The following is a 25887-nucleotide window of genomic DNA, read 5'->3' on the forward strand; positions in this document are numbered from 1 at the left end:
TAGAAGCTGTTCCATGCTCCGGTGCAGTTAGCGATCACACTACATGCGTACCATGCCCGAGCCCAACTGAATCGCGCTCTGGCTCACCACTTTCAAGAGGGCCAGGGCACGGTTAGCGAACCACGCCCGGACACGGTGCGATCACACTAGTCAAACGAACCAGACTTTGGGGGTCCAACATGCTTGGGCACGGTTCAGATCACCTAGTGTGAGTACAACCTAAATCTATATGGGTAAATCTGCTCACGTTTGAGTGAGGCGCTCCACGGTCCTTTTGCCCACTTCCCGGGCACCGGGATGAGACTTACAGCCATGCCACAGGTAGAGTTGTCCCTTTTGTACCCCCAGCAGCAGCAAACTAGCACGAGAACGCAGGCTGTCACAACAGCACTCCACTTCAACCAGCGAGCCCTCCATTACTGTCTCTCCACGCACACAAAACAAACGCCAGTCTCCTGACAGAAAAACCACACCAAAATAACACACACACATGGAATTACTGAGATATAAAAGAGGTCTGGTAAGTTTTGCTCATTGTTATCTGCGTTTATTACCCGTGTTGTTAAAGCTATCCTCCCTGGAGCCCTGGTGGATGATTAGCCCTCCCTGGAAGAGCTGGAGAAAGCAGGGTGGCTCTTTGCCCTGTGTGACCAGCACTTGCGCCCCCCTGTGGTTGCCCAGCTCTACCGTCATAAGGGCAGATGTGCCCCGCCCACTGACGCTGGAGCGACGTCCCTGCCAGAAGAAGCATGCTGTGCGTTCCCTGCCTGGGCCAGCTGTACTCACTTCACCAGGCTTCTGTCTCTTACCCACTGCGAACACATACAATAAAATATATTTTTTAACCTCTTCTAGCTTCTTTTGAATTATGCCACTTTCAGCTTGCTGAGGCTCCCGGCCCCCTGGTTGACAAGCACTGTATCACCTGAAATGATGCATACTAAGTACAAAAGTAACATCACAAATAAATGAAGTTCCATGCCTCACTCACCAACATTAGTGACAGAGTATTTCCAGCGGATGACATAGGTGTCGCCCTCGTGCAGCTGACTCACACTCTCTGGCGGGATCTCAAAATCATCAAACTCACGGATGTGCCATGAGTCCACAGCAATGGTGGACAGATCAGCCTGCCGCCCATCTTCAGAACGGACCAATCCATGACCTCTCTGCACGTCCACACCCTCCAGCACCATCTTCACAGGGCCTGCTGTTCCCGCTAGCATCTCTGTGACGTCACACGGCTTCAGCTCAGAGTCACAGGCGGGAAGGTGCTGACAGACTGGACTCTAGAGGAGAAAGACAAAATGCAGGTTGTCACTATCTTTTCAAAGGAAAGAAGGTTGGAATCCATTCTGAGTGTCTCTCTGTCTGTTACCTTCAGCTCCTCCACCACCGGTTCATCTTTGGGGGGTTTCCTCTCTGCCCAATCAAGAAACTTCTCTCGGAATAGAGCGGTTTCATTGTGTTCTGACAGCCGGCCAAACAGGGCCCAGCTCGGCCTGCCCTCACCTTGTCTGCTCACAAACACAGACACAAGTGAGAAAAGGAGTAGGATTCTCATGTGATTTGGTTCCAGTAACAGTTCTTGAATGTCTACATTCTTTAGTCTGAATTGAATGCACAGAGAGAGATTGACTGAACACGATGAAACAGTACAAAGACAAACAGACAACATTTCTTTCTACTGCATTGTCCTCTCTAGTTACATAGAAAAAACGTAAAAACAAAGCAACAAGTATAGTCCAATTTGTGAAAAAAAATACTCTTGATGAAAAAATGACTGACTTTGACTAATTCAATCAAAAAGATTGACTCAATGTTACAAGACTAATTCAGTGAATCGTTTGGAAAAGATCTTGACTCACTAACTGAACCAAGTCATTTATTTTCATCTTCTCAAACTTGAAACGAGAACTATTACTTACTAACTTTGTTCATGTTCAGTGTGTATTTGAAGATACATATTAAAAAATGTCACTTTAAAAATATTGATTGTTGTTCCTAGACTAAAAGAATAATTTATTAAATTTACAAAAAGAAATGCTTTTATTAATCTCTAATATGCTCTAATCAAATTATACCACTTGACGGCAGTATTGTGGTTGCATATATCAGTCGTTTTCATGTGTCCTGGTTTTAATGGCTGTTCTTGAGATTCTACTGAGTTAACACATTTTTGAGAGCGTTATAAACCACTCTCTCAAGGCTCAATGCATCACCTACAAAATCATAACCTGGTAAGAATTTTATTTTATTTTTTATCACAGACAGAGAACATGAGCTAAGCAGGAATAGTCAGTGGAGGTGTCACTCACTTAGGGGTGTCTTTATTGGCTGAGGACGGGTCGAGGGGGTTGATCCTGCATGTGCTGTAGTCGTATGCGCCACTCCAGATGTGTTTGCCCAGCTGCACTGCCACTTTCCTGTCACTCAAAGAAACATCTTTTCCTGTCCAGACGTACACCTCGCTTCCAAAGTCAAACACCAGCGCCTGCCACCCACCCACACACACACACACACACACTTTGAGTTAATTTCAGAACAATGGGATCAAGCACAGTTTACCAACACACAGACACTGATCATCCACAATAGGACAGAACCCTATAGAAGAGCCTATAAATGTGACACCTCCTTAGAGTTGAGAAGAGAGACACTGGGAATGGATGCCCAGGCCTCCTCATAAGGAACCAGCTTATCCTCCACCAGCCTGTAGACACAGTTTGACTCTACTACAGCACTCTCATACAGTTCATCTTCCTCTGGCTCCCCTGCACCTGTAAAACACACACACACACATGTAAAAAACATATCTCCACAAAGCAAACTGCCGCCATTTAAATTGACAGTATATTAGCAACATGCATTTAACTTCCATAATTTCACATATTCCTGAGTAAAACTAAATATCTAGCCAGAAATACTGTTGGACAGGACTGTTTTTCACCCACTTGCATGCAATCTGATAATGGACATGAAAAACAGTATATTAAGCCTCACCCTCACAGTCCTGTGAATAGCTTTTTGATTTTACCAGTAAGTGTGTATTTCTGGAATTGTCATAATTTTCCACTAAATTCAGCACAGAATAAGGGGTAAAACGTGGATATAGCATGGGAACAACATGGTTATTCAAATGCAGTGTGTCAAGAAAAAACACTGTTCTTTTGAAGAAAGAGAAGGAACAAACTTCATGGAGCTTCTGAGGAAGTTAGTGTAAACTATGTGAATTTAAACTAAAAAAACAACAAGTAAACCAGCACCAAAATACTATAAGAATGGAGGATAAACTGAACTTGATTATGCAACATTAGTAAATTCTAGCCTAGAGTCAATGGTCTGTATATACAAAATTACAAATGAATGCGTGTTTAAGGTGAGTGAAATATTGTCATTTCAACATCTGTGCAGGGCCTGGATAAGTGTTTTTGTAAGTGCCTATACCTCTGTACTCAGTCTTTCCTCCCAACAGACTCCAGAACTCTTTGGCCGAACGGTTCTCTGTGTTGATTCCCTCCTCCAGCACGGTGATCTGAGGAGCTTTGCAGCCCAGATCTCTCTTCGTCTGGATGTACTGAGCCATCTCTGAGCTCTGATACACACACACACACAATTTGACACAAACTTGTTTTTATATCTTCACTTTCCATAGACAAAATTATTTTTATACTGTACAAACTGTATATTCTATCCCCCTACACTAACCCTACCCACCACAGAAAACTTTTTTACATTTTCCACAAAAAAAATAAAATCACTTTGGTATGATTTATAAGCTGTTTTCCTCGTGGGGCCCGACCAAATGGCCCCACAATGTCAAATGTCAAACACACACACACACAGAGAGAATGGATCACTACTTTAAAAAAAATCTCATCTGTTGTTATTGTTAAACAAAACTATTTAAAATAATTTTCAGTAAATTAAATAAATTGAAATAAATAATAGATGAAAAACTTAGACACAAAATTCAATGTGTTGCCATAGCAACTAACTGGAATAAATAAGTTTGAGCTGAAGAACTAAAATTACTAAAACTAAAACAAATACAAATACATTAAAGGGTAACTAAACCCTAAAGCAACTTTTTTTTTAGTTAATGATCTGTAAGACTGGGGCTTTATTAGTGCTGTTCATTGATTCAAGTAATTTTTTTGACATTTGGGTATAAAGTGTTTTAATTCTACAATATATGGTGTAACAACATCTGAGTGCTGCCCTCTTCAGGTTGAACGGTGGTTACTACAGTTGAATTTTCTTATTGGAAGTTGTGGTGCCCTGTGACGTAAGAGGGCACCAGCTCACCACGCCCTTGGTACAAGCTACCACGCCCTTGGCAGCCCCTCTATAAAAGCATCTTGTTCCGTCAAAACCACTGTAGGGAGTCAGGAGTTGGAATTGCGAGTATTGAAAACGATCAGGATAGCGTATATTAGCATCTAGTTAGCATAGCATTTATATAGTTATTTAGATTATTTTGTGTAGCCTAGGTAGTTAATTAGCAGTTAGTGTAGTATTGTTAGAAGCATAGTTAGTTAGTAGCACAGTATTGCATCAGTTAGGATAGCTTCAAGTTAGCATAGATTTTTAGCTTTATCTGTATTTAGTACAGTTTAGTATAGTACATAGGTGTAGTGTTGCTGGTTGCAACAGCACTGCTCACGCGACGCAGTGCCAAACGCTGCTCCTCCTGCATGGACTCCATCACTACAGCGGCGTCTTGATGTAAGTGAGCATATATTTTTAGCCACAATTTATGTTCTTTCCTATTAGGCTAAAGTTAATCCTTGGGGGTCGACAAACGCATCGGCGCGTTTTGCTGGATCTACTTTTTTATGTGTCCACTTACAATCGAAACAAAACATTGTGCTTTTGTAAAATAAAGAAAATAAATGGGGTATGCTTTCTGCCTCTCCGTCTCCGTGAACTTTTTTTTTTGGAGTACATCTCTAAACTTAAACAAAACTCAGCGAATACTAGTCACACAGGCATGAGCAATATATCCGTATAAACATTTAAGTCTCTGCTATTAAATTATCTAATTCAAAACGAAAATAAATATTCTCAGTTTATGTAATCTGTATGAAAAGATAGAGATGTCAGTCGTTCTCATGGCAACTCATCTGCTTATGTGAACATGCCTACAGAGAGCGTGCACTATTGAAACGGGTTTCAGGTGCATGCCATATTGCCAGTGGGTGGAGTCAGGCTCTGACCAGGGGTTGAGTTACCCTTTAAAGCTAAATAAAATGATGGGGAAAAATGCTTTTTAAGAGAAGAAAACATTTTTAAATGTTAAATTTAAAATGAAAAATGAAAATATAAAAAATTATATTTAATTCAAAATATTAATAAATACTACAATAGTATATAAACAATGCTAAAATAGCACTGGTGTAATACCCTGTTATATATAGAATAGGTTTGGATTTTTATTTACTTTGTGGTAGTACCTTAGCTTTTTCGATGACATTGGCAAATTCTCCACTCCAGAAAAAGCAGTGTTTGGGAGTAATGAGCAGATAGCAGTCTCCACTGTTCAGAGAGCGGGCGCTGGGTTCAGCCAGACGCACCTGAACATGCCTGCGGCCTGCATGAATTAACAGACAAGTGTTAAAAGCCAGTGATTAAAAGCAGAACATGCACATTTAGGACAAAAACTTGGACTGATATTTTGCATGATCATTGACCGCTTCACCTTTAATGTGGATAAGCATGAGCTTGTGGAAAGGCACAGCGCTGTTATTGGTCACCACCTCTGTAGACTTCACGCTTCGCAGATTGACTTTCTTAAAGTTCTCTTTGCTGGCCAGACCTGCCAGAGCCGCATCTGCCAAATTTGAGTGCTTGGCCACTGAAGACAGAAGAGAAACCAATTAACTTTATATTTGCTACAATGTAACAAAGAAAAGAGGAATGTTCAGTAAATTAAGCTCTTTCCTGGGTGTGAGTCTTAATTCCATTTCTATGAGAGCCCACCTCTTACCTGAGCGCTGGTAGGTCATAATTCATTTATTCACAATGTTTGAATTAGGGGAAACCCTCTTTTTGAAATGCTTTAAAAGAACACACTGCATACATTGCAGCCGCTTTAGCTCTGGCTAAAAGACCATGTATCGTTTCATGCTTGGCACACAGGTCTGCTGCGCAACCTGATAACCCGCAGATGCAAAGGGCCCTTGTACAAACGGGGCGTAACAATGGGACAGGTGTGCAGACTCAAAAACTGTCACAACGGTTGCATCAAGCATGAGCTTGGGAGCCCTTTGTGATGGCAGACCGGCTTTCAGTGTCTGGAAGCACACAGAGAAGGTGTGGCACATAAACGGTCTAGAAATGAGAGCAGTTCAACTTGCTCTTGTGTGTTTTTATGCTCTGTTTCGTCAGATTATGATGGCATGCATAAATCATCAAGGAGGTATCAACTCGTGTCCCCTGCTGAAGCTCGCAAAGAGCCTTTTGAAGGTGGGCAGATCGACATCTCCTGTCTATTCGAGCTGTCCACGGATGCCCTAGCCCACCACTGGAGGAAAGCATTCAAGTATGTGTTGACTCCTCCTCATCCCGCCAACCAACTGACCCCCCAACCCCCACCCCCAAATCATTCTTGTCGGTTATTGGCTGGAACACTGTTTGCTATGTTTTGTGGTCCAGGCTTGGCCAGTTTGTTTTTCTTGCCGTTTGTGGAGTCTGGGCTGTCTACAGAGACCGCATTTTTTTACAGTGTGTTCAGGGGACAGGCAGCTAGCGGATAGTGAGGAGATGTTTGCTGTATGTGACAAAAAAAATGTTAGCCTAAAAAACGTGTGACATCACTTAGAGCACCCTTAATCTAAACAAAGAAAATGGTTAACAGGTTAAGCTGGAACACAGATCTTTGTGGTGAAATACCACATATAAAAGAGGTGCAAACATTCCATAAATTCACCAGGAAATGTAACTAACAAACGTACTCCGCTCCATTTGTATCCTTTTGGTCTCCACGGAGGCCACATTCAGTCTCTGTTCAGTATAAGCCTGTTTGAGGTCGTCTCGTGCTGCCAGGGCACGGAGAGGGTTTCTAGAGCCCTTGGTTCTTCTGCAGGGCCGCACTGAACGCTTATGTTCCTCAACAGCTGATGTTAGTCTGCAATTAATCAATAATACATTCATGAAAGCAAGAATGAACACATTAGAGCAGTACTTGTTTAACCATATTTGGAATGTGAACCGCTGTTTAGGTTCCAAAAGGTTTGCAACCCCATGCAGTCACCCACATCCTTGAGATATAGACCCTGCCTACAGAAGAAAGATATAGAGTTTAGGATATTACAGGCGTAATTGCTTAAAGACCCCCTGTGGTGAAAATCAAGTTTTTAATGTTGTTTATATGTCTATGTGGTGTTTTTAATATGCTTTAAGACAAGCCATGAGCAAATTCATAAGTCAATCACGATTGCTGAGTATTTTCTCCTTAAAGTCGACATGAAATCAAAATTGACCTTATATATTACTAGTCTTGTGGTGAACAATTAATCCGTGCAAGTTAATACACAGAAAAAAATAGTTTGCCGTGGTAATCTTTAAGGCGAGACACTACAGGTGAATAGGGTACAATTTTTAACTAGCAGATATCACCATGAAACTTTCCCAGTTGATTACCTACATTAAGATGAGAAAAAAATTTATTACAAGTTTTCTGTAATTTAATGTTTAAATATGCAAATTAGGCAATATCTAATGAAATATGCGCTAATTTACATATATTAAAAAAAAAAACGAAATCTGAGTATTGGATAAAGCCAGGTTAAAAATAATTTTTTCATTGTGTTCACATATTAGATGGGAAAAAATTACAGAGGGATTTATGGATATCTACTTTTGTTATTCTGTAAATCAGAAAATACTGTAAATAGCCTTAAAAAAATGATTTTCGCCATGTTTTTTGGAATAAAACGTTATATAAATCAGGCTAGGAATAATATATTTACAAATCCCTCTGTAAATGTCTTCATAATATAACTAGGTACAAGACTGGAAAGTTTGGTGTATATAGGTGCTACTGAAGTGGAGATTTCGGACTTGGAGTATGAGAGAAAAGTCATTTTGAGAAAACGGGCTTTAAAGATTTATCATCAGCCAATGAGATTGCGTATTCAGCCCTTTTACTTTCACGATTGGTTGCTGATAAAAAGGAAATGACCATATTCGGATCCGACAGGATTGTACAGGAGAGAGAGAGCTTCCTAACGGTGCATGTTATGACAGGGAGCAGACAGCGATCGCGGAGCAGCATGTTGATTAAGAACGCCAACTTTTGTTGAATTTATGAGAAATCTACAGACGCAAACAGACAAAGTGTAATAAAATAAAGACCTAAATGTGTATTTCAGACTTTTTTTCACCACAAGTCTGAAAGAAGACATGTTATTGAAGACAAATATCCAAAAATGTCAAAATTGACAAGTAAAAAAAAACAATGTTTTTGCCTGCCGTGTCTCGCCTTAATCAAAATCTGAAAAGTTACTTCCGGTCTGGAATGGCGTTCCTTTTCTGATGATGTCAGTTTGACAGCTTGGGTTGAAAATGCTTAACCATTCCATCTTAAACAGTTAGTCTGCTATGAGCGAGAGATGGAGAGGAGGAGCGAAAAAAGTAAAACCCTGCCCTTTGTTCAATATTCCGCTTCACTTGGATATACGTCACAACACTGGAGAAAAGTTGTTTGCAACTTACGGTTCACGCAGACTTTAAAACTGCAGTGAACCAAGGACAGTCTCAAAAACGCGGTTTGAAATCGATTTTGTTTCTGACGTCACAAACTACCTTGTAACCAATCACGTCAAAGTGTGATTATCAACGAGTGGATCTCTGAGCTGGTGTGAGTGAGTGGAGGCGGGGCTAATTTGCATATTCATAGAACCACGTATACATATATATATTTTTTTTTTAAAGGAAAAAACATTTAAATATGTAATTTTTATGGTCAAAGGTGAGTGTTAAGGGATAAAATGATTGACTACAGGGGGACTTTAACTGGTAAACTACATTTTAAATGTTTGTATTCAACGGAGCCGTCACTAGTAGAATAGGGCACTTGCAGACGGATTGTTTTTTGAGCATGAGAAACAGTAGGTTATCGTTAGCACTGCTTGAGCACAGAAAAACTGCAGCCTCAATTGTTGTTGAGGAGAGTTGGTGCAGTTTTAGTACATGTACTGTGCTAGTTTTAAGACTGTGTTTTTATTAATAACCTTTGTTTAAATTACGCTCTGAACATGATTTATTTGCACATTTTGTAAACAAGTTTTAATAAACATTGACTTGGTGTCAACTGCATTTCCGTTTTTACATCTTGACGTGATCCTGTTTGTGACTGCTTGGGTCCCTATCTCAGCTTCTGCTGAACGGACTCAGCAGGCCAAGCCACGTTGCAGACAATTTTTCACTTCATATTTTAAGCACAAGAGAAGCTGCATATTTTATATAGGTACAGATCTATCTGATGGCTATTAAATATAAATGCATTTTTTTTTATATACAGTACAATAATTAAGAAACAGTTGAGTAGAAATCCCCAGAAATTCAGAGAACCTCTGCCATAGATGATCACTTCATAATTCATAATATATAGGTGTCCAAGAGAGGCTTATTAAAAATATTACTACAAGAGACAAATATGAACTGCAGCATCTCAAAGAGTTTGTTTTTTTCTTCTTCTGTGGAACAAAGATATTTTGAGAAATGTCTGGTTTTTTGTCCATACAATGGAAGTCAATGGTAACAAAAACAGTTTGGTTACTAGCATTCTTCAAAATAATTATTTTGTATTCAACAGAAGAAAAAAAGTAATACAGGTTTGGAACGACATGAGGGTGTATAAATGATGACTGAATTTTGGGGTTGTTGGTTAACTATCCCTAGAAATTAGAGCAGTATCTTACTTGGGCGTGTCTGACAGGAGGATGCTGAAGTCTTCTTCCTCGCCTAACAGTACACTGGAGCTCAGAGTGGTGGGTGATAAGCTACTGTAGAAGCGCCCAAACGTCTCTTCGTCATCCAGGGTCATCACCTCCTTCTCTTTCTCCTCCATCACCTCGATGGTGGAGTTCTTCATGCCTGTGCCTGCATGTTAAATGAAGAGAGAAACAGATCACTGCATACAACTATATTATGCATTAACCTGCAAATTATTTAGAGTATTTATTGTGATTATTTACCTTTATTGTGAAGTCTGTCTAAGAAGGACTCCAGTTTGTCCAGTCTTTTATCTCCCTCAGCATCAGGACGTGTGGAGATTTCTGTTCGAGGGACATTTCCAGGCATGAATGAAGAACACTTTGTAGAGACAATGGCCCTGACAGTACATTATTGATGCAAATGAGTAAGCAAACAGGGTCACAGAAGATGTCAGACTTATACCTTCTAATGGTTTGACTGGTGTACTGTTGTTGGCCTTCTTGCTAAGGATGGTGGGAACATCCTCTCTGTTGGGTGACACTAAGCCTGATGGGAAACAGATGTGTCAACATGAAAACATTCTTGTAACTGCTTGAACCACAGAATGTACATTAAAACCTGATTTCCTATGTGCAGGAATTATGGTATGCAGCAAGTGTCTTGGTTTGTGCATTTACCTTGGAAAAAGTTCAGGTCTCTGCACAAAGCTTAGTATTTGGCTACAAACTAGGCAAATTATTTTATTCCCACCTCTCTTAGCCATTCGTCCAGCAACAGAGAACTGGGTGGAGTCATTAAAAGCTCCTTTGCCTTTAGTTTTCCATTGTTCCTCCTTCTCCTGCAAGATCTTCATCCGATCAGCCAAAGACATCTTTGGTTCTACATCTGCAAAAGACTTCTGAAGAGAGAAAGTGAAAAACAACATAAATCCGTAAAGCTGTTCCACTCTGAAATCCCACTTGTGCTACAGAGATTGAGAAGTCAAACATGCTCAAATTGTGATTTATAAGTTTGCCTTACAAGAGAAAACCTTCTCCTTATTGAGCTCTTCTGACACTGGTGATGCAATATAAAAAAGTCCAGATACTATCCGAATACAAACTGCATGTTAATGCCAGGTGTAATGGGAGCCATAAGCCCCATACAGATGCTACATTCTCCAGCTGAGCTTTCAACTGTGAGAAATTAACATTCTAATATGAAGCAATGTAATGCACACGTATCAAAGTCAAACACAAAAAGCTTCACCTTTCGATAGACGAGGGGTCAGGAAGCTTCTTTCACCAAAGAACTTTTTTTTTTTCATTTTTCATTAATATGTTTTCTTGAAAGAGACAATTAAAAAAAAAAAAAGTGTGTGTATGTGTGTGTCCAGTCACTTGTCCAGTCACCAGTCACCAGAAATGTTTCATGCTCCTCTGAATTCTTTATTTTCACGATCTCCACAAACTAGCTAGGCAGCTGCTTGTATTTGAGCACCAGAGGTTTCTATGGCTGTTCACACAGGCATAGAATATGGTTGTGATGTATTTGACTCCTTAATATGGTTGCATTCACACACAGTTTATGGGAGTGACAACCGCATTCTATCACCGAACTCACACCTGTAAACTTTCGGGACTCGCAAACGCATTCTCTGCAAACCCTCGCTGTGTGAACCGCACTGGACAACTAGTTGTCTGTCACGTCATACAGTGAAAGAACCGCTCCATGCAGCACAAGTGTCTTGTATGGGCAAGCGCGTTTTCATTTTTGTTTTATAATAACAGAGACGAAGATATGAGCATATGTCTAAGTGTCATGTAAAGGTTTAAGACTCTGTCTTCCATTGGAACTGCATATTTGTGTGGTCTGGTCTATACCATTCAGGTATAAATGTTGCTGTCTGTTAATTAAGATTTGACTGATGACGAACGCGCTGTCGACTGTGATATTTTCAAGTTTTTTGGGTGTCTTTAATATGTACTGATAGGTGATATTCATGGCAAGTATGATAACAGAATACACAGGCTTGTGACTTTAGTTGTTCGTTCATAAAGAAAGTATTCAAGCCGCTATAAGCTGCTGTTTGAACTTTTTTCGAGAAATAAATACTTCTGTAAGTAATGTGATTGTCATTTCCAAACAGCGTAGTCATAAAAACATAAATGGTTTGCCATTGATTGGTGTTGCACGCAAAAAACAGTTGTGCATCATGCCTACATAAACACTCTACAGTTGGTTTTGACTGCAAGTCATTCTCTTCAAATGCTATAGAGTTTAAATTATGGTGTATTTTGTGTTTGAGCCCTAGTGAAAAAATTGCAATTTTTACATATGATTTGACAGTTATTTTATTAAATTTCAAAAAATCTAAAAGGTGTGAATCATGCCTGGCACCTAACACTTTACAGTTGTTTTTTTGACTAAGTCATTCTCTTCAATGTCGTATGTAACTTTAGAGACGGTCCCTAAATTTGTGAATATCGAATGTCCAATGTAAAGCCAACTTTGTGCCAGTATTTCACTAGGAAATGCTTAGCGTGAAACTTTGCACGTTATGTTCATATTCTGAGTCCATCTGTTTGCCTGTAGCCTATATAGTATAGCCTACATCCCCAATAAGGTGCGAGTTTGGTCTTTTATATCACTGTATTAGTCCATTAAGCTACGTTAAGTGTTTTCACCCATGATAAGCTTTTTATATGTCCCCACGGCATGGGGGAATCCTGCCCTGGAGTATGACATATTGAGGGAACCCCTAGTTCTGCAGCACAGCGCCACGATATAAAGTTAAGGAAACTAAACAACCGAGAGAAATATGTCTACCTCAAATTTAAAGTTTGATCTGCACATCAGCATTAGGGAATAGCAATCTCGTTCATGGTAGAGAAAGCTGCTTACATGTACACAGGGAAAGAAACCGTGAAGACATTTAAAGCTACAATATGTTAAAAAAAAAAAAAAAAAAAAAAAAAAAAAATTATTTTCAATATGTTTTCGCCACTAGGGGTCGCTAACCTCTTACAGTAACAAAGGCGTAGGTTGATGACGCAGTGATAAGCGGAATGATGGGACTTGCTGTCATGCTGATGGATCTAATAATGTTTATGGATGAGTGAAAACATTCATGTTTTTTAACATGACTGTGGTATGAAGCAGGTCGCGATTGCTAATAAGAGACAGATATCAGAGCCACACACGAGTTTTGCGGATATAAAGGAATAAGGACATTTAATTCTACCAAAATACCCGCAAGTGCTGAATTACTAACATTTCAGAATAACTGAAATTCTAACATTTCATAATGTTGAGCTATATAACATTGATTTGTTTTATGTACATTTGCTCAGCTGTCTAATAAAGTACATGCAAGAATTTAGGATAATGGAAGTACACAATTGAAAGAAATATACAGTACTGTGCAAAAGTCGTAGGCATGTTAACTTCTATTAACTAATTTAAATCAATATATGGTGTAACGACCCTTTGCGTTTAAAACGGCTTTTGTCCAGGTACATTTGCGCATAGTTTTTCAGGTAACTTTGCAGGAAGGTTTCTTCAAGCATCTCGGAGAGAAACATTGACTTGACTTATTGACTTGACGGTGTGTTTGGGGTCGTTATGCCGTTCGGCCCAGTTTCTGAAGGGAGGACATGATGTTCTGCTTCAGAATGTCACAGTACATGTTGTAATCCATGTTTCCCTCAATGAAACTCAGCTCCCCAGTACCAGCAGCACACATGCAGCCCCAGACCATGATGCTACCACCATGCTTGACTGTAGGCAAGACACAATTTTCTTGGTACTCCTTAACAGGGCGTCACCACATATGCTGGACACCATCTGAGCCAAACAAGTTCATCTTAGTTTCATCAGGCCACAGGACATGGTTCTAGTAATTCATGCTCTTGGACAGGTTGCTTTCAGCAAACTGTTTGCAGGCTTTCTTGTGAGCCAGCTTCAGAAGAGGCTTCCTTCTGGGACGACAGCCATGCAAACCAACTTGTTGCAGTGTGCGGTGTATGGTCTAAGCACTGACAAGCTGACCTTCTGCAACCTCTAAAGCAATGCTGGCAGCACTCATGCATCTGTTTTTTGAAGAGTCAAGTTTGTGGAGAGCAACAATTGTAATTCTCAAATCCTTAGAGAGTTATTTGCCATGAAGTGCCATGTTGAACATCCAGTGATCAGTATGAGAGAATTGTACTCAAAGCACACATTTTAACTGTTCTAATACAAGATACACAAATTTCTATGGTCCTGTCAAGCAGACAAAAACATGAAAATGATGAATAGGACATGTGGCTTTGCATGGTTAAATGACGTACAGCTTACACTTAGGGTGCACTCAGTTTTGTTGCCAGCTATTTTGACAATAATGGTTGTATGTTGAGTTATTTTCAGAGGACAGTAAATATATACTGCTATACAAGCAGCACATTGACTACTCTAAAATATATCCAAGTTTCATTTCTATAGTATTGTCCCTTGAGAAGATATGCTAAAATGTTTGTGTGTGTGTGTGTGTGTGTGTGTGTGTGTGTGTGTGTGTGTGTGTGTGTGTGTGTGTGTGTGTGTGTGTGTGTACAGGGCCGTCGCTAGTGGGGTGAAAGGTGGTGACAATTATAGGGGAACCCACTGCCCAGGGGGCCCCACAAAATCCAGCAGTTATACTTTATAGGCCCCTGTTGTATGAATAATTCTAATATTTATATTAGTTGTATGCCTGAGATTTAAATGAAAACCACAAAAACATGCAATTTAGTTAAATATTTTTTCCAAATATTCTCTTACCTCCCTATAAATGGTTTAGTCCGATCTAAAGTATTTATTAATTATTCAGTCAGTGACAAACATCAGATGGACCCAATACAATTGTAAGTCCCACCCCAGCTCGTGAACAGAACTAGGGCTGCACGATACTGGGAAAATATGCAATATTGTTGTTGAATATTGCGATAACAATATTTCTTGCGATATTACATTTCCCTAGAGAAATGCTATTTTTATTAAGTTTTTTTTTAATCATCATTTATATATGTAATGATCATACTAAAATAAACAGGTAGGCTAATAGATATTCTTCTGATCTTCAGAAGAATATCTCAGTTTTTTCATAAAGAGTTAACGTTACACATGCAACACTTTGATTAATGGTTGTCTGTGAGACTCTGTTATTGTTACTTGGCATTTCGTTAGCAGTTTTGGTAGATTTGGGCTTACACTTTTTGAAGTCTTCATATAGCTCCCTGAGATTGCGTTCCAGATGACTGTGGAGATTAGTTTCCTCTCGATGTGGCCAACATTTTTCGGCACGACTTAGTGACACTGTCACTTATGTTCACATATCGCGTTTTTTGCGCGCAGAATGGAAGCACATTTTTCCAGGCCCGCCTATGCCGCGACGAGATGAGAACATCTCAAATTTTCAGAATTCCGCAAGCTCACGCAGGTCATGGTTGCATAGCAACGACAGACGCAAGCGCTTGTGGAAAGAAGGAGATAGCGGTGCGGCCGCGTTTTCCATGCGTTTTTAGACGCGATATGTGAACGGGCCCTTTCACAGTACCTGGCTGCATTTATGACACGTCTTCTCTATTGAAGCCAAAATATTGCCATATTTCAGACGTACAGTTCTCTTCAGGCACAGGTTCTTCGCTGTTGTCATTTTCTTCGCTTGTCTCTACTCCCACCATTAGTTTTTATTTTCCACTCTCTGCTCTGAGTCACTAGGTTCCCCTTTGGGCCCGATCTAGCCAATAGCATAATAGTACCTTACTGGGGAGGCGGGTATAAAGACAGTAAGGCCACATTTGATTGGTCGAATTTGGATAAACAACCTATGCATGCATGCATGCATGACTAGGGCTGGGTACAGAGTTCGATACTTTTTAGGTACCGACCGAATAGGGGTTATGCGCAACATACTTCCGGGTTCTACAAAACAGATATAACTACTTCCGGTCGTCAGCTACTGAGGTAAACACAGCGTAGGAATGGCGACCTTTTATAGCCGGTGTTTACAGGAGCTAACCATTCGATCCATTTCAGATGTACATCGTATTGCCAAACGGACTTCCAGAGTTTTTACGCCTCCTCATTTATTCATGATTATGAAGGTATGCAAGTTAGTATATGTAGCTTTTGCTAATGGCACCCGATGTAGAGTTAACTAACTATCAGTAAGTTAGTTTAGACTTGTATGCTATCATCGTAGTTTAACCTTTTATATTTGCTTGCAGACGATTAAAACAATCAAATGAAGACTGCATTTCATTTTTTTATAAAAAATATTTTTCTGATACTTAAGCATTCGTGACATTTTAATTAAAACAGAAATAAGAATTGTATTCTAAAAAAAGTGCAAAATAAGTTACATCAGAGATCACCTACCGCTGCAGATGCGTACGGTAGTGCAAACCGGAAATGTTTATACCTGTTTTCCGGTTCGAACGTTGGGCGTTCCGCATAACCCCTATTGCCTCGATACTATCGAGTATCGAAAAATGACTTGTTTTTTGGTACCAGATTTCGATACCTAAGGGGTTAACTCGTCAACGTCAGTGCTCAAACAAATACATATGAAATGCACAACGACACACCCAAATTCGCTCACGCACATCTCACGCTCGAGCAAACTCTACACACACGAGACGCACGGAACTCTCCGCGCACATACTCATATGAGACGCGAACACACACACAAACTCGCGCACATACTCAATTGAGACGCGAGCACACACACAAACTCTCCGCGCACATACTCACATGAGACACGAGCACACACACATACAATACCCTAAAGATGTGGAAAAGTCGATCAAAAGTGTGGCTACATTTCTCCAGGCTCGATGCCAACAGCGCGCGATGCAGTATTTGCGGTAAAATAATTGCTGCAAAGATCGGTACCACGACAAATATGATGAAGACCTTGACAGTGCACGGAGTAAACATAAGAGCAGAAAGTTGCTCCGTCTTCGACTGGTAAATGAAGAGATACCTTGTTGATCACTCTGACAGTGTTTATATTGCAATAATGACCTACTGAATGTACACTGCCGTTCAAAAATGTGTTGGTTGGTCAGAATTTTTTTTCAGTAAGGATGCATTAAAGTGATCAAAAATGACCTTAAAACATGTGTAATGTTACAAAAGATTTCTGTTTCAAATAAATGCTGTTCTTTTGAAATTTTTATTCATCAAAGAATCATGAAAAACTGTATCATAGTTTCCAAAATATTAAGCAGCAAACTGTTTTCATATTTCTGTAGGATCATGTGACACTGAATTAATGATTTTGAAAATTCAGCTTTGACATCACAGGAATAAATTACATTTTGAAATATATTCAAATAAGATTTTAAATTGTAATACTATTTCACAATGTTACAAGTTTTACTGTTATTTTTTATCAAACAAATTCAGCTTTGGTGAGCATGAGCTCTTTATAAAAAAAATGTGTTCCTTTGTGCACTGGCTAAGGAGCATGAGTCAAACTGAAAAAATAAAACCAAAGTTTAATGTGTTATGTAATCTTGTTAAAATGGATTTCATAAAATTGGTATCGAAAAAAGTATCGTTTGGAACCGGTATCGAAATCAAGGTATCGGTATCGAATTTTTTTTAACTATACCCAGCCCTATGCATGACACAAATGCTTGGCACATAAAATAAATGCAGTTTATCGCACCTCTCTGCGATACGGATATTGCATATACTATTATCGCGATAACGATAATTTTTCGATATATTTTGCAGCCCTAAACAGAACCAATCAGAGTTGAGGCGGCAGTGCCTGAAGTTAACGATGAACTTGGTGGAAGAGCAGGAGATTGACTGACAAAATGTCGGGGAAAAGAAAACAAATCAGTGTACCAGAAACGCTATGAAAAGAAGGAGAGGGAGGCCAGGAGAGTTGTTTTATCCCAGTCGATCAAGATGTTCTTAAAGACAGGTTGTATTGTTATTTTGCTGGGAATAAGAAAACTACCGTATACAGCCTGCCGGGTACTATCACTCTTCATTATCGGTGCGCACCACAATCGACCGAATGATTACGCGGTCAAAATTCCTGTCTTTTTACACTATTGTAAATAGAGTTAAAAAATTGACACGAGTCACGACGCATTGCATTATGCACCTAACCTGCTGGCTGATGATGTATTTATTACATCAATAAAACACAAATACACACTGCACTTGAATGAATACATTTTAGCTTTATTTAATAATATTATCTTTATTAAAAAATAAGACAATAAATGACTTTATTTTTTAAATTTGACTGCATTCTTGTCAGTTTATAAATGTTTACTTTTTGATTTATGAATTATAACAGACTGTTTCCCTGATGGGAAGGAAAACAAAAATAGAAAAAAATAAATAAATAAATAAATAAATAATAATAATAATAATATTATATATATATATATATATATATATATATATATATATATATATATATATATATATATATATTTTGCTGTTACTTTTTTAAAATTGGTTTTATTATTAAACAACAATTTATTTTTATTAGTTGTAATTTTTATATAAATTATTTTATTATTTTTATATTATTATTATTATTTTTTATATAAATTTTAAAATAAAGGTTTTACAACAACATCACCTTCTTCTGTTATATGTGGGCCTCCATGCTCATCTATTGTACAGTATATGAAATTGGTGGAGGATGGTGGGGCCCACATCAATATTTTTTCAGGGGGCCCCGAATCCTCTAGCTACGGCCCTGTGTGTGTGTGTGCGTGTGTGTGTGTGTGTGTGTGTGTGTGTGTGTGTGTGTGTATATATGTGTATGTATGTATGTATGCATGCATGCATGCATGTATGTGTGTATATATATATATATATATATATATATATATATATATATATATATATATATATATATATATATATATATATACACACAGTCAAGGCCAAAAGTGTTGGCACCCCTGAAATTTCTCACAGAAAAGTATTGCAATTACACATGTTTTGCTATACACATGTTTATTTCCTGTGTGTGTATTGGAACAACAACAAAAAAAAAAACAGAGGGAAAAAAAAACAAATTTGACAATTTCACACAAAACTCCAAAAATGGGCCGGAAATTTTTTTTTGGCACCCTTTCAAAATTGTGGATAAATAAGTTTCAAGCATGTGATCCTGTCTCACAGCATGTCTCCTTTAAACTCACCTGGGGAAAGTAACAGGTGTGGGCAATATAAAAATCACACCTGAAAGCAGATAAAAAGGAGAGAAGTTGACTCAGTCTTTGCATTGTGTTTCTGTGTGTGCCACACTAAGCATGGAGAACAGAAAGAGGAGAAGAGAACTGTCTCTGTCTCAAGGAAAAGAGGACTTGAGAACCAAAATTGTGGAAAAATATCAACAATCTCAAGGTTACAAGTCCATCTCCAGAGATCTAGATGTTCCTTTGTCTACAGTGCGCAACATGATCAAGAAGTTTGCAACCCATGGCACTGTAGCTAATCTCCCTGGACGGAAGAGAAAAATTGATGAAAGGTTGCAAAGCAGGATAGTCCGGATGGTGGATAAGCAGCCCCAAACAAGAAATTCAAGCTGTCCTGCAGGCTCAGGGTGCATCAGTGTCAGCGTGAACTATACGTCGACATTTGAATGAAATGAAACGCTATGGCAGGAGACCCAGGAGGACCCCACTGCTGTCACAGAGACATAAAAAAAGCAAGACTACAATTTGCCAAAATGTACGTGAGTAAGTCAAAATCCTTCTGGGAAAACGTCTTGTGGACAGATGAGACCAAGATAGAGCTTTTTGGTAAAGCACATCATTCTACTATTTACCGAAAATGGAATGAAGCCTACAAAGAAAAGAACACAGTACCTACAGTCAAATATGGTGGAGGTTCAAAGATGTTTTGGGGTTGTTTTGCTGCCTCTGGCACTGGGTGCCTTGACTGTGTGCAAGGCATCATTGAATCTGAGGATTACCAAAGGATTTTGGGTCGCAATGTAGGGCCCAGTGTCAGAAAGCTGGGTTTGCGTCCGAGATCATGGGTCTTCCAGCAGGACAATGATCCCAAACATACTTCAAAATGCACCCAGAAATGGATGGCAACAAAGCTCTGGAGAGTTCCGAAGTGGCCAGCAATGAGTCCAGATCTCCCTGAGCCTCTTCAGCACCTCTATGTCACTGTGGTGAGTGAAGCTGAGAAGCGTTGTGTTGACACATGTGTTGCTCTAAGCCCGGGTATTGTGGGTGAGCCAGAGCTGATGGCATTCTAAAAGGTGGTGCCTGTGGGAGTTAGTTGTCATGTGGCTTCTGACAACTTCATTCTCTTCTCCAGTACCTCAGAAACATTGGGGTCAAAAAGATGTCCCAGTACAATTGGCAGTTCTCTCAATGTCTTTTTACAATCTTCAGGTAATCTTGCCTGAGCCATACCTGGCTGTTAGAAGGGTTGCTAAAAGTGTCCCAAGTTCTCGAGCCACATGACCCATAGTCAACAGAGCCATCTGTAAGAACTGAGGTATAGAAGCGTCAACATTCGCTGACTCTAATGTGTTATTACAGACAAGAAGCAGTAGGCAGATAATATTCTCTGCTCGAGTTATATAGGCTACTGACTCATATGCCTTCTTCAAGAAAGTGTCAGTACATCCATATTGCGCACTTTGCGTACATTGCCTCTTAAAGCCTCATCTGGTGAACACCAATGCTGTTCTGACTGTTCTATTTCAGCCGCTCGTCCTACCCCAATGGAATCAGCCTCGTCCATTGAGGCAAGAGTGCGGGCTGTCTTAGACCGCCTTCTAGGCACATTGGGACCTGTAAGTGCACTGGAGAATTCTGTCACATAGTCCTTAAACGGTGACATTGCAAAAACATTACTATCAGCAGCTTGTCTAAATAACACATTGGTTTGCACAGGCTGGACAGTCGATTTGTCAAGACCCAAACGAGCCAAGCCATCTGCAAAACAGATAAAATATCATCTGGAGAAGATGGGCCTGCGCCCAGACATGGGCAGTATTTCAATTAAATGTATTTTAAATACGTATTTAATTACTTTAGTGTATTTTGTAATTTGTATTTTGCAGGTGTGGAAAAAATAAAATGTAGTTTGTTACAAAATATTTTGAGGGAGTGTATTTAGAGTATTTCAAATACTTAAATACTTAAGAAAAATCACCATATGCTTATCACCATAGTAAATGATTTTGCCATATTTTCGGTCTGATGTTGGCAATGGCAATGTCCAGGTTAGATGCACGAAAATCACGTGACACCCTGTAGACCGGGCTCTCTCCAAGAAGTGAATGAGTTTTGAACCCCTACGGATGACGTCACGGACACTACGTCCATATTTTTTTTACAGTCTATGTTTTGAACACAGGAGAAGAAGTGGCACTGCTCCTCTTAAAAACGGCATTAAAGGGATAGTTTGTATGAGTTTCCTTCTTCTGCTGAACACAAAAAAAGATATTTTGAAGAATGTCTGTAATCAAACAGTTGACAGTAGCCTAGCCATTGACTTCCATAGTATTTTTTTTCCTACTATGGAAGTCAATGGCTTCCGTCAACTGTCTGGTTACCAACATTCTTCAAAATATCTTCTTTTTACTTCAACAGAAGAAAGAAACTCATACAGGTTTGGGACAACATGCGGATAAGTAAATGATGACAGAATTTTCCTTTTTGGGTGAACTTACTATCCCTTTAAGGTAAAGTGTTTTGTGAAAAATATACAGTCTACACACACACACACATATTGCACACTGAACAGCATTATAGAGAAAATAATTGTGCCTTATGAGATCAATGCACTGTGTTGTCATTCATAAAAGGACCTCATACCTATTATGAAACAGCGCGTCTTTCGTAAATCCACTGAAATCTCCATACTAAGCAAGCGTTCACAATATAACATCCATCTGCAGGTTTTACACGTTTTTAAACGTATTACATATGAGAAATATTGATATTCCATCGGATTTTGTATAAAATAATCACCAATCCTAGCCTGGGTGCCAGCCCGAACCCCGCCCACAACATTTTTTGGTCGGGAAGTTCGGTCTGGACTCGATCCGTTGAGGAGTAATTATGTTTTATTATGCCAATCAAATTGCCAGGGCGGGCTTTAATCGATGATGGACAGATGATCTGCGGTTACGTAATCACCCACGTCACCAAAGGTTTTCAACAAAGATGACTGCAGCAGGAGAATTGAGATGTTTAGATTCCGCTATCACGTCTGTTATAAAAGAAATCGACAGCGCATTCATTTTAAAAGACAAACAGAGAACCGCAATCAAGGCATATGTCGATCGGAAATATGTGTTTGCCGTCCTTCCTACGGGATTCGGCAAAAGTTTAATTTATCAGCTGACTCCGATGGTCGCTAAGAAGATGGGATGCAATGAAAACCCTGTGGTCATTGTGGTTTCTCCTTTGGTCGCACTCATGGAGTGCTTTATTATTACTTTACTCATTACTTTACTACTTCTTCCTGCGTGTGTGCAGTTGAGATTTGTTGACAACTATGCGTCGCTCAACATACATCACTTACTGCGTTGCTCTGATTGGTTGTAGGTCTATCCAATTGAGTGCAGAGTTGTTGTTTTGTCCTGGTTCGGTTAAGACACGCCTCATAATCAAAGCCCTATGGAGCAGTATCAGACTCACATTCTGCCTAGAATATGAGTATGATGAAGTCAGGCTACATCAATCCTATAGTTTTCCAATAATTGCGCACGCAGCGCGATTCTACTATGGAAAAGGCATACGCGATCAGGGCAGTTAGAGTCTTGTGTGTAAAACAAACCCACACATATTATGATTAAAATGGAATTTTGATTTTGTGACAAATTCTCTGTCTCTTTTTTTTTGCTACTTCGCCATTTTGAATTTACACATTTCTCATATTTGTGTTATTGCTACTATTTGTGTTATTGACCTTTCAGTAATACAAAACAAAAAAGACTTAAGATTATTGTGGGAGTATTTTTGTATTTTCAAAATACTAATTACTTGTATTTTATTTAAATACATTTTTCACATCAGTATTTTGTATTTTATTTTGTTACATTTCATGAGCCAGTATTTGTAGTTTGTAACAAAATAGTTTTTGATGTATTTGTGCCCACCTCTGCCTGCGCCCAATGAATGTACAGACCCACCGCTCTAACCACCTGCAGCAGACAGGGTGGAGAAAACATCATGTGGGAGGGTGGGTTGCATGTCAGGTTCCACCAATTCTTCATCAAGAAAGTGTGAATTAGAGAGAGCATCTAAATATATAGCATGTGGGGGTTGGAAATCACTCTCATCCACTGGTGTGTTCTTAATGTGTGGCCGACACTGGGGGTTGTATAGACTGAAGAAGACGTTTCATCTCCGCCATTTCTGAAGAGAGAGTAGCCACAGTTTTCAAAAGCAAATGTTCCAAAGTTTCTGTCTGTGATAAAGATTTCTTCTTGCTCGGCGGAGGGCCAGCAGCAGCCGACATACAATGCTTTTGAGAGCGCTGAGGCTGTTGTGCGAGGCTAACTGAGGAGTTACTGTCTAACTCAACAAGGCGAAGTGACAATGGTAGCATACTACAATGCAGTCAGAGATTCCTTCAGATGTTGAATCCATAAACATGATGGGCATAGATCGTGTCCATCGTCGGGTAGAAACGTATTTGAACACAATTTGCAACTTGAACCGGAGATGAGAGAGCTATGATCTATGACTAAAATAAAAATAAAATCTTTAATAAATAAATAAATGTCTGATTACCTATGGCAGTTGTTTTCACGAGTTCAGTTACAAATGATCGAATGGAGTAAAAAAATAAATAATATGAATATTTGGCATGCTGTCCAAGGGGATTGAGGGCTCCGAGCTTGGAATTTAGCCCAAACCCAGAGTTCTCCCCGTATCCCCAACCGAGAGTGAGGAACAGGGTGATGGAGGGATGCAGAAAACTGTCGAGATAACAAGGTGATCGGCTCTCCGCTGTGTATATATACTGTACCTCCTTTTGAGCTGTGTTTATAAAACAGATTTGAATTCTGCAATCTCTTGAGATCCAGACATGTTAGAGGTTGACAATTAGCTGAACATATACTAGTTTAATTAGTGACACTTAGCCTACAATATGGCAAAAAAAAAAAAAACCTTTATTTGAATTCTACAATATTTCCATGATTAAATCACTGACAGAGACCCCTCCCCTATCAGCCAATCACTGTGTGCATAGTTAGTAAAAGTGTTGACATCATCCATAGCAACAAGGTCAACTCCACCCTTACTCTTAGCTTAAGACTTCTCTTTATTCCTTAGTAAAAGTTGGTCTCAGCAGCTTTGTGAATAGGTTTTAAGAGAAAACTCTTAACTAAGAACTTTTACTGCTGTTTAGGAGAACTCTACGTGGTTTTGTGAATAACGGCCCCACGTGTTGATAAAATCTTTGGATTTCGGAAAGATTTATAACGAGAAAACACACACGTGAAAGTCAAATCTATCTTCGGATAGAACTGTGTGGCAAACAATAACTTGCACAACAGCGAATATAAGTCTAATAATAAGTCTAAGATATAATATATAATATATATAAAAGATAAATAGGTTTGCGATGAAACGCTACCTAAGCGCGGTTGAAACCAGCCACCGGATAGTACTGTGAAGCACAGGGTATCGCCGACACAACAATCAAATATAAAAGTTTCCACTCACATAGTAAAGAAAGGGAATCTGAGATATCATCCTGAAAATAGTGTAGAGCGCGCTGTCACAGCTTGGGAGGGCGAATCCTTGCAACTCAGGTAAGCTGCAAGGGACAGTGCGAAACGATGACCTTTCATAGGCGAGAAAGCGAAAGAGGCTGGGCACCGAGCTGCTGTGGTTTATATTCTTGCGTCTCGGTCTGCATAATGACGTGACTTTGTTGTTATATTTTTCTCAACCTATCTAGCTGGCGCAGCAATTATCTACTAGTGCTTAGCACCGCCTCTGGCAGTCAGGACGAATGGAACAGAACACATATCTTTTCCAAGGAATTTGCAGAGTCTGAAATGGCTGGATTATTCGAATTAGCTGACATGATGTGGAGGGAATTTTAATTAGAGGGACCATCGTCTGCATGTGGATAAATTACACGAGACCACAGAGATTTTAAATATAGGGTTGAAGCAACTGAGGTGCAATATGAAGCTGCTCATCAACTCAAATATATTTAACTGCTTTCAAATGTCTTATTGACCTGGCTCACTTCACCTGAAAGGTTTAGTTAAGAATTCTAAGTTTTCTATTGTGAGGAAAAACAAAAAAAAGACACCAAATATTAGATTACCTTGGACTTTACATCTGGAGGAACCATCAAAATAAACTAAATTAAACAGGAAATGAGGGAGAACATAGATTCGAACATTTTGCAAGCCAAATTTCGAAACTTGTCACCCACACAAGCATCAAGGCTCAATGTGTGCACCAATAGCCAGGCCAATGCTCTGAACCACTTAAAATAAGCTCTATAAAATGACAATCACAATTTAACCGAAATCAGATCCTCCAGAAAAAAAAACAAACAAAAAAAAAACAAAAAAAAAACAGCACTACAAGGTGTCTGAATGAAATTATCTGTCATCATCCATCAGCCACTCTCACATTATGAATCAGACACTTCATAAATGAGCCCCATATAGGGAGTAACTGTGACAGAGTCCTGGGTCCTCAGGACTGAACAGGATGGAGACTGAGTTATTAATCTGAAGGCTTGACGGCCCACACTGCTTACTGCCTCCCCAACAGCTTGAGCATGTGGTCATTACAGGTGTTGCTTTCTATGTCCCTTGTTTCTTTCTATGTCCCTATTTCCCTTGTAAATCCCAAAATTTACTGTTCAGAGCCCTGTGGATAAATAATATCTGACATGTTCCTGGTCCCTTTAGAAGGAATTTGATCTTACACAAATGTGTACACACTTATGTGC

General features: G+C 39.4%; 1 protein-coding gene across 3 annotated transcripts in view; it reads right to left on the minus strand.

The window, feature by feature from the left end:
* svild (supervillin d) overlaps window positions 1-25887 on the minus strand; it is a 287700-nt gene that overhangs the window by 60889 nt on the left and 200924 nt on the right. For all 3 annotated transcript variants that reach the window (XM_084135929.1, XM_084135927.1, XM_084135928.1), the window contains exons 9-22: window positions 10693-10840; window positions 10405-10488; window positions 10203-10283; window positions 9927-10107; window positions 6957-7129; window positions 5702-5857; window positions 5457-5593; window positions 3448-3595; window positions 2635-2780; window positions 2319-2494; window positions 1379-1517; window positions 992-1289; window positions 555-812; window positions 248-455 (exon numbers count right to left, since the gene is read on the minus strand). In XM_084135929.1, the coding sequence (XP_083992055.1) occupies window positions 248-455; window positions 555-812; window positions 992-1289; window positions 1379-1517; window positions 2319-2494; window positions 2635-2780; window positions 3448-3595; window positions 5457-5593; window positions 5702-5857; window positions 6957-7129; window positions 9927-10107; window positions 10203-10283; window positions 10405-10488; window positions 10693-10840 (2333 nt within the window). The remainder of the gene's footprint in view (window positions 1-247; window positions 456-554; window positions 813-991; window positions 1290-1378; window positions 1518-2318; window positions 2495-2634; window positions 2781-3447; window positions 3596-5456; window positions 5594-5701; window positions 5858-6956; window positions 7130-9926; window positions 10108-10202; window positions 10284-10404; window positions 10489-10692; window positions 10841-25887) is intronic.

The sequence above is a fragment of the Abramis brama genome (genome assembly GCF_963993115.1).
Source record: "Abramis brama genome assembly, chromosome: 14".
NCBI classification, from domain to species: Eukaryota; Metazoa; Chordata; class Actinopteri; order Cypriniformes; family Leuciscidae; genus Abramis; species Abramis brama.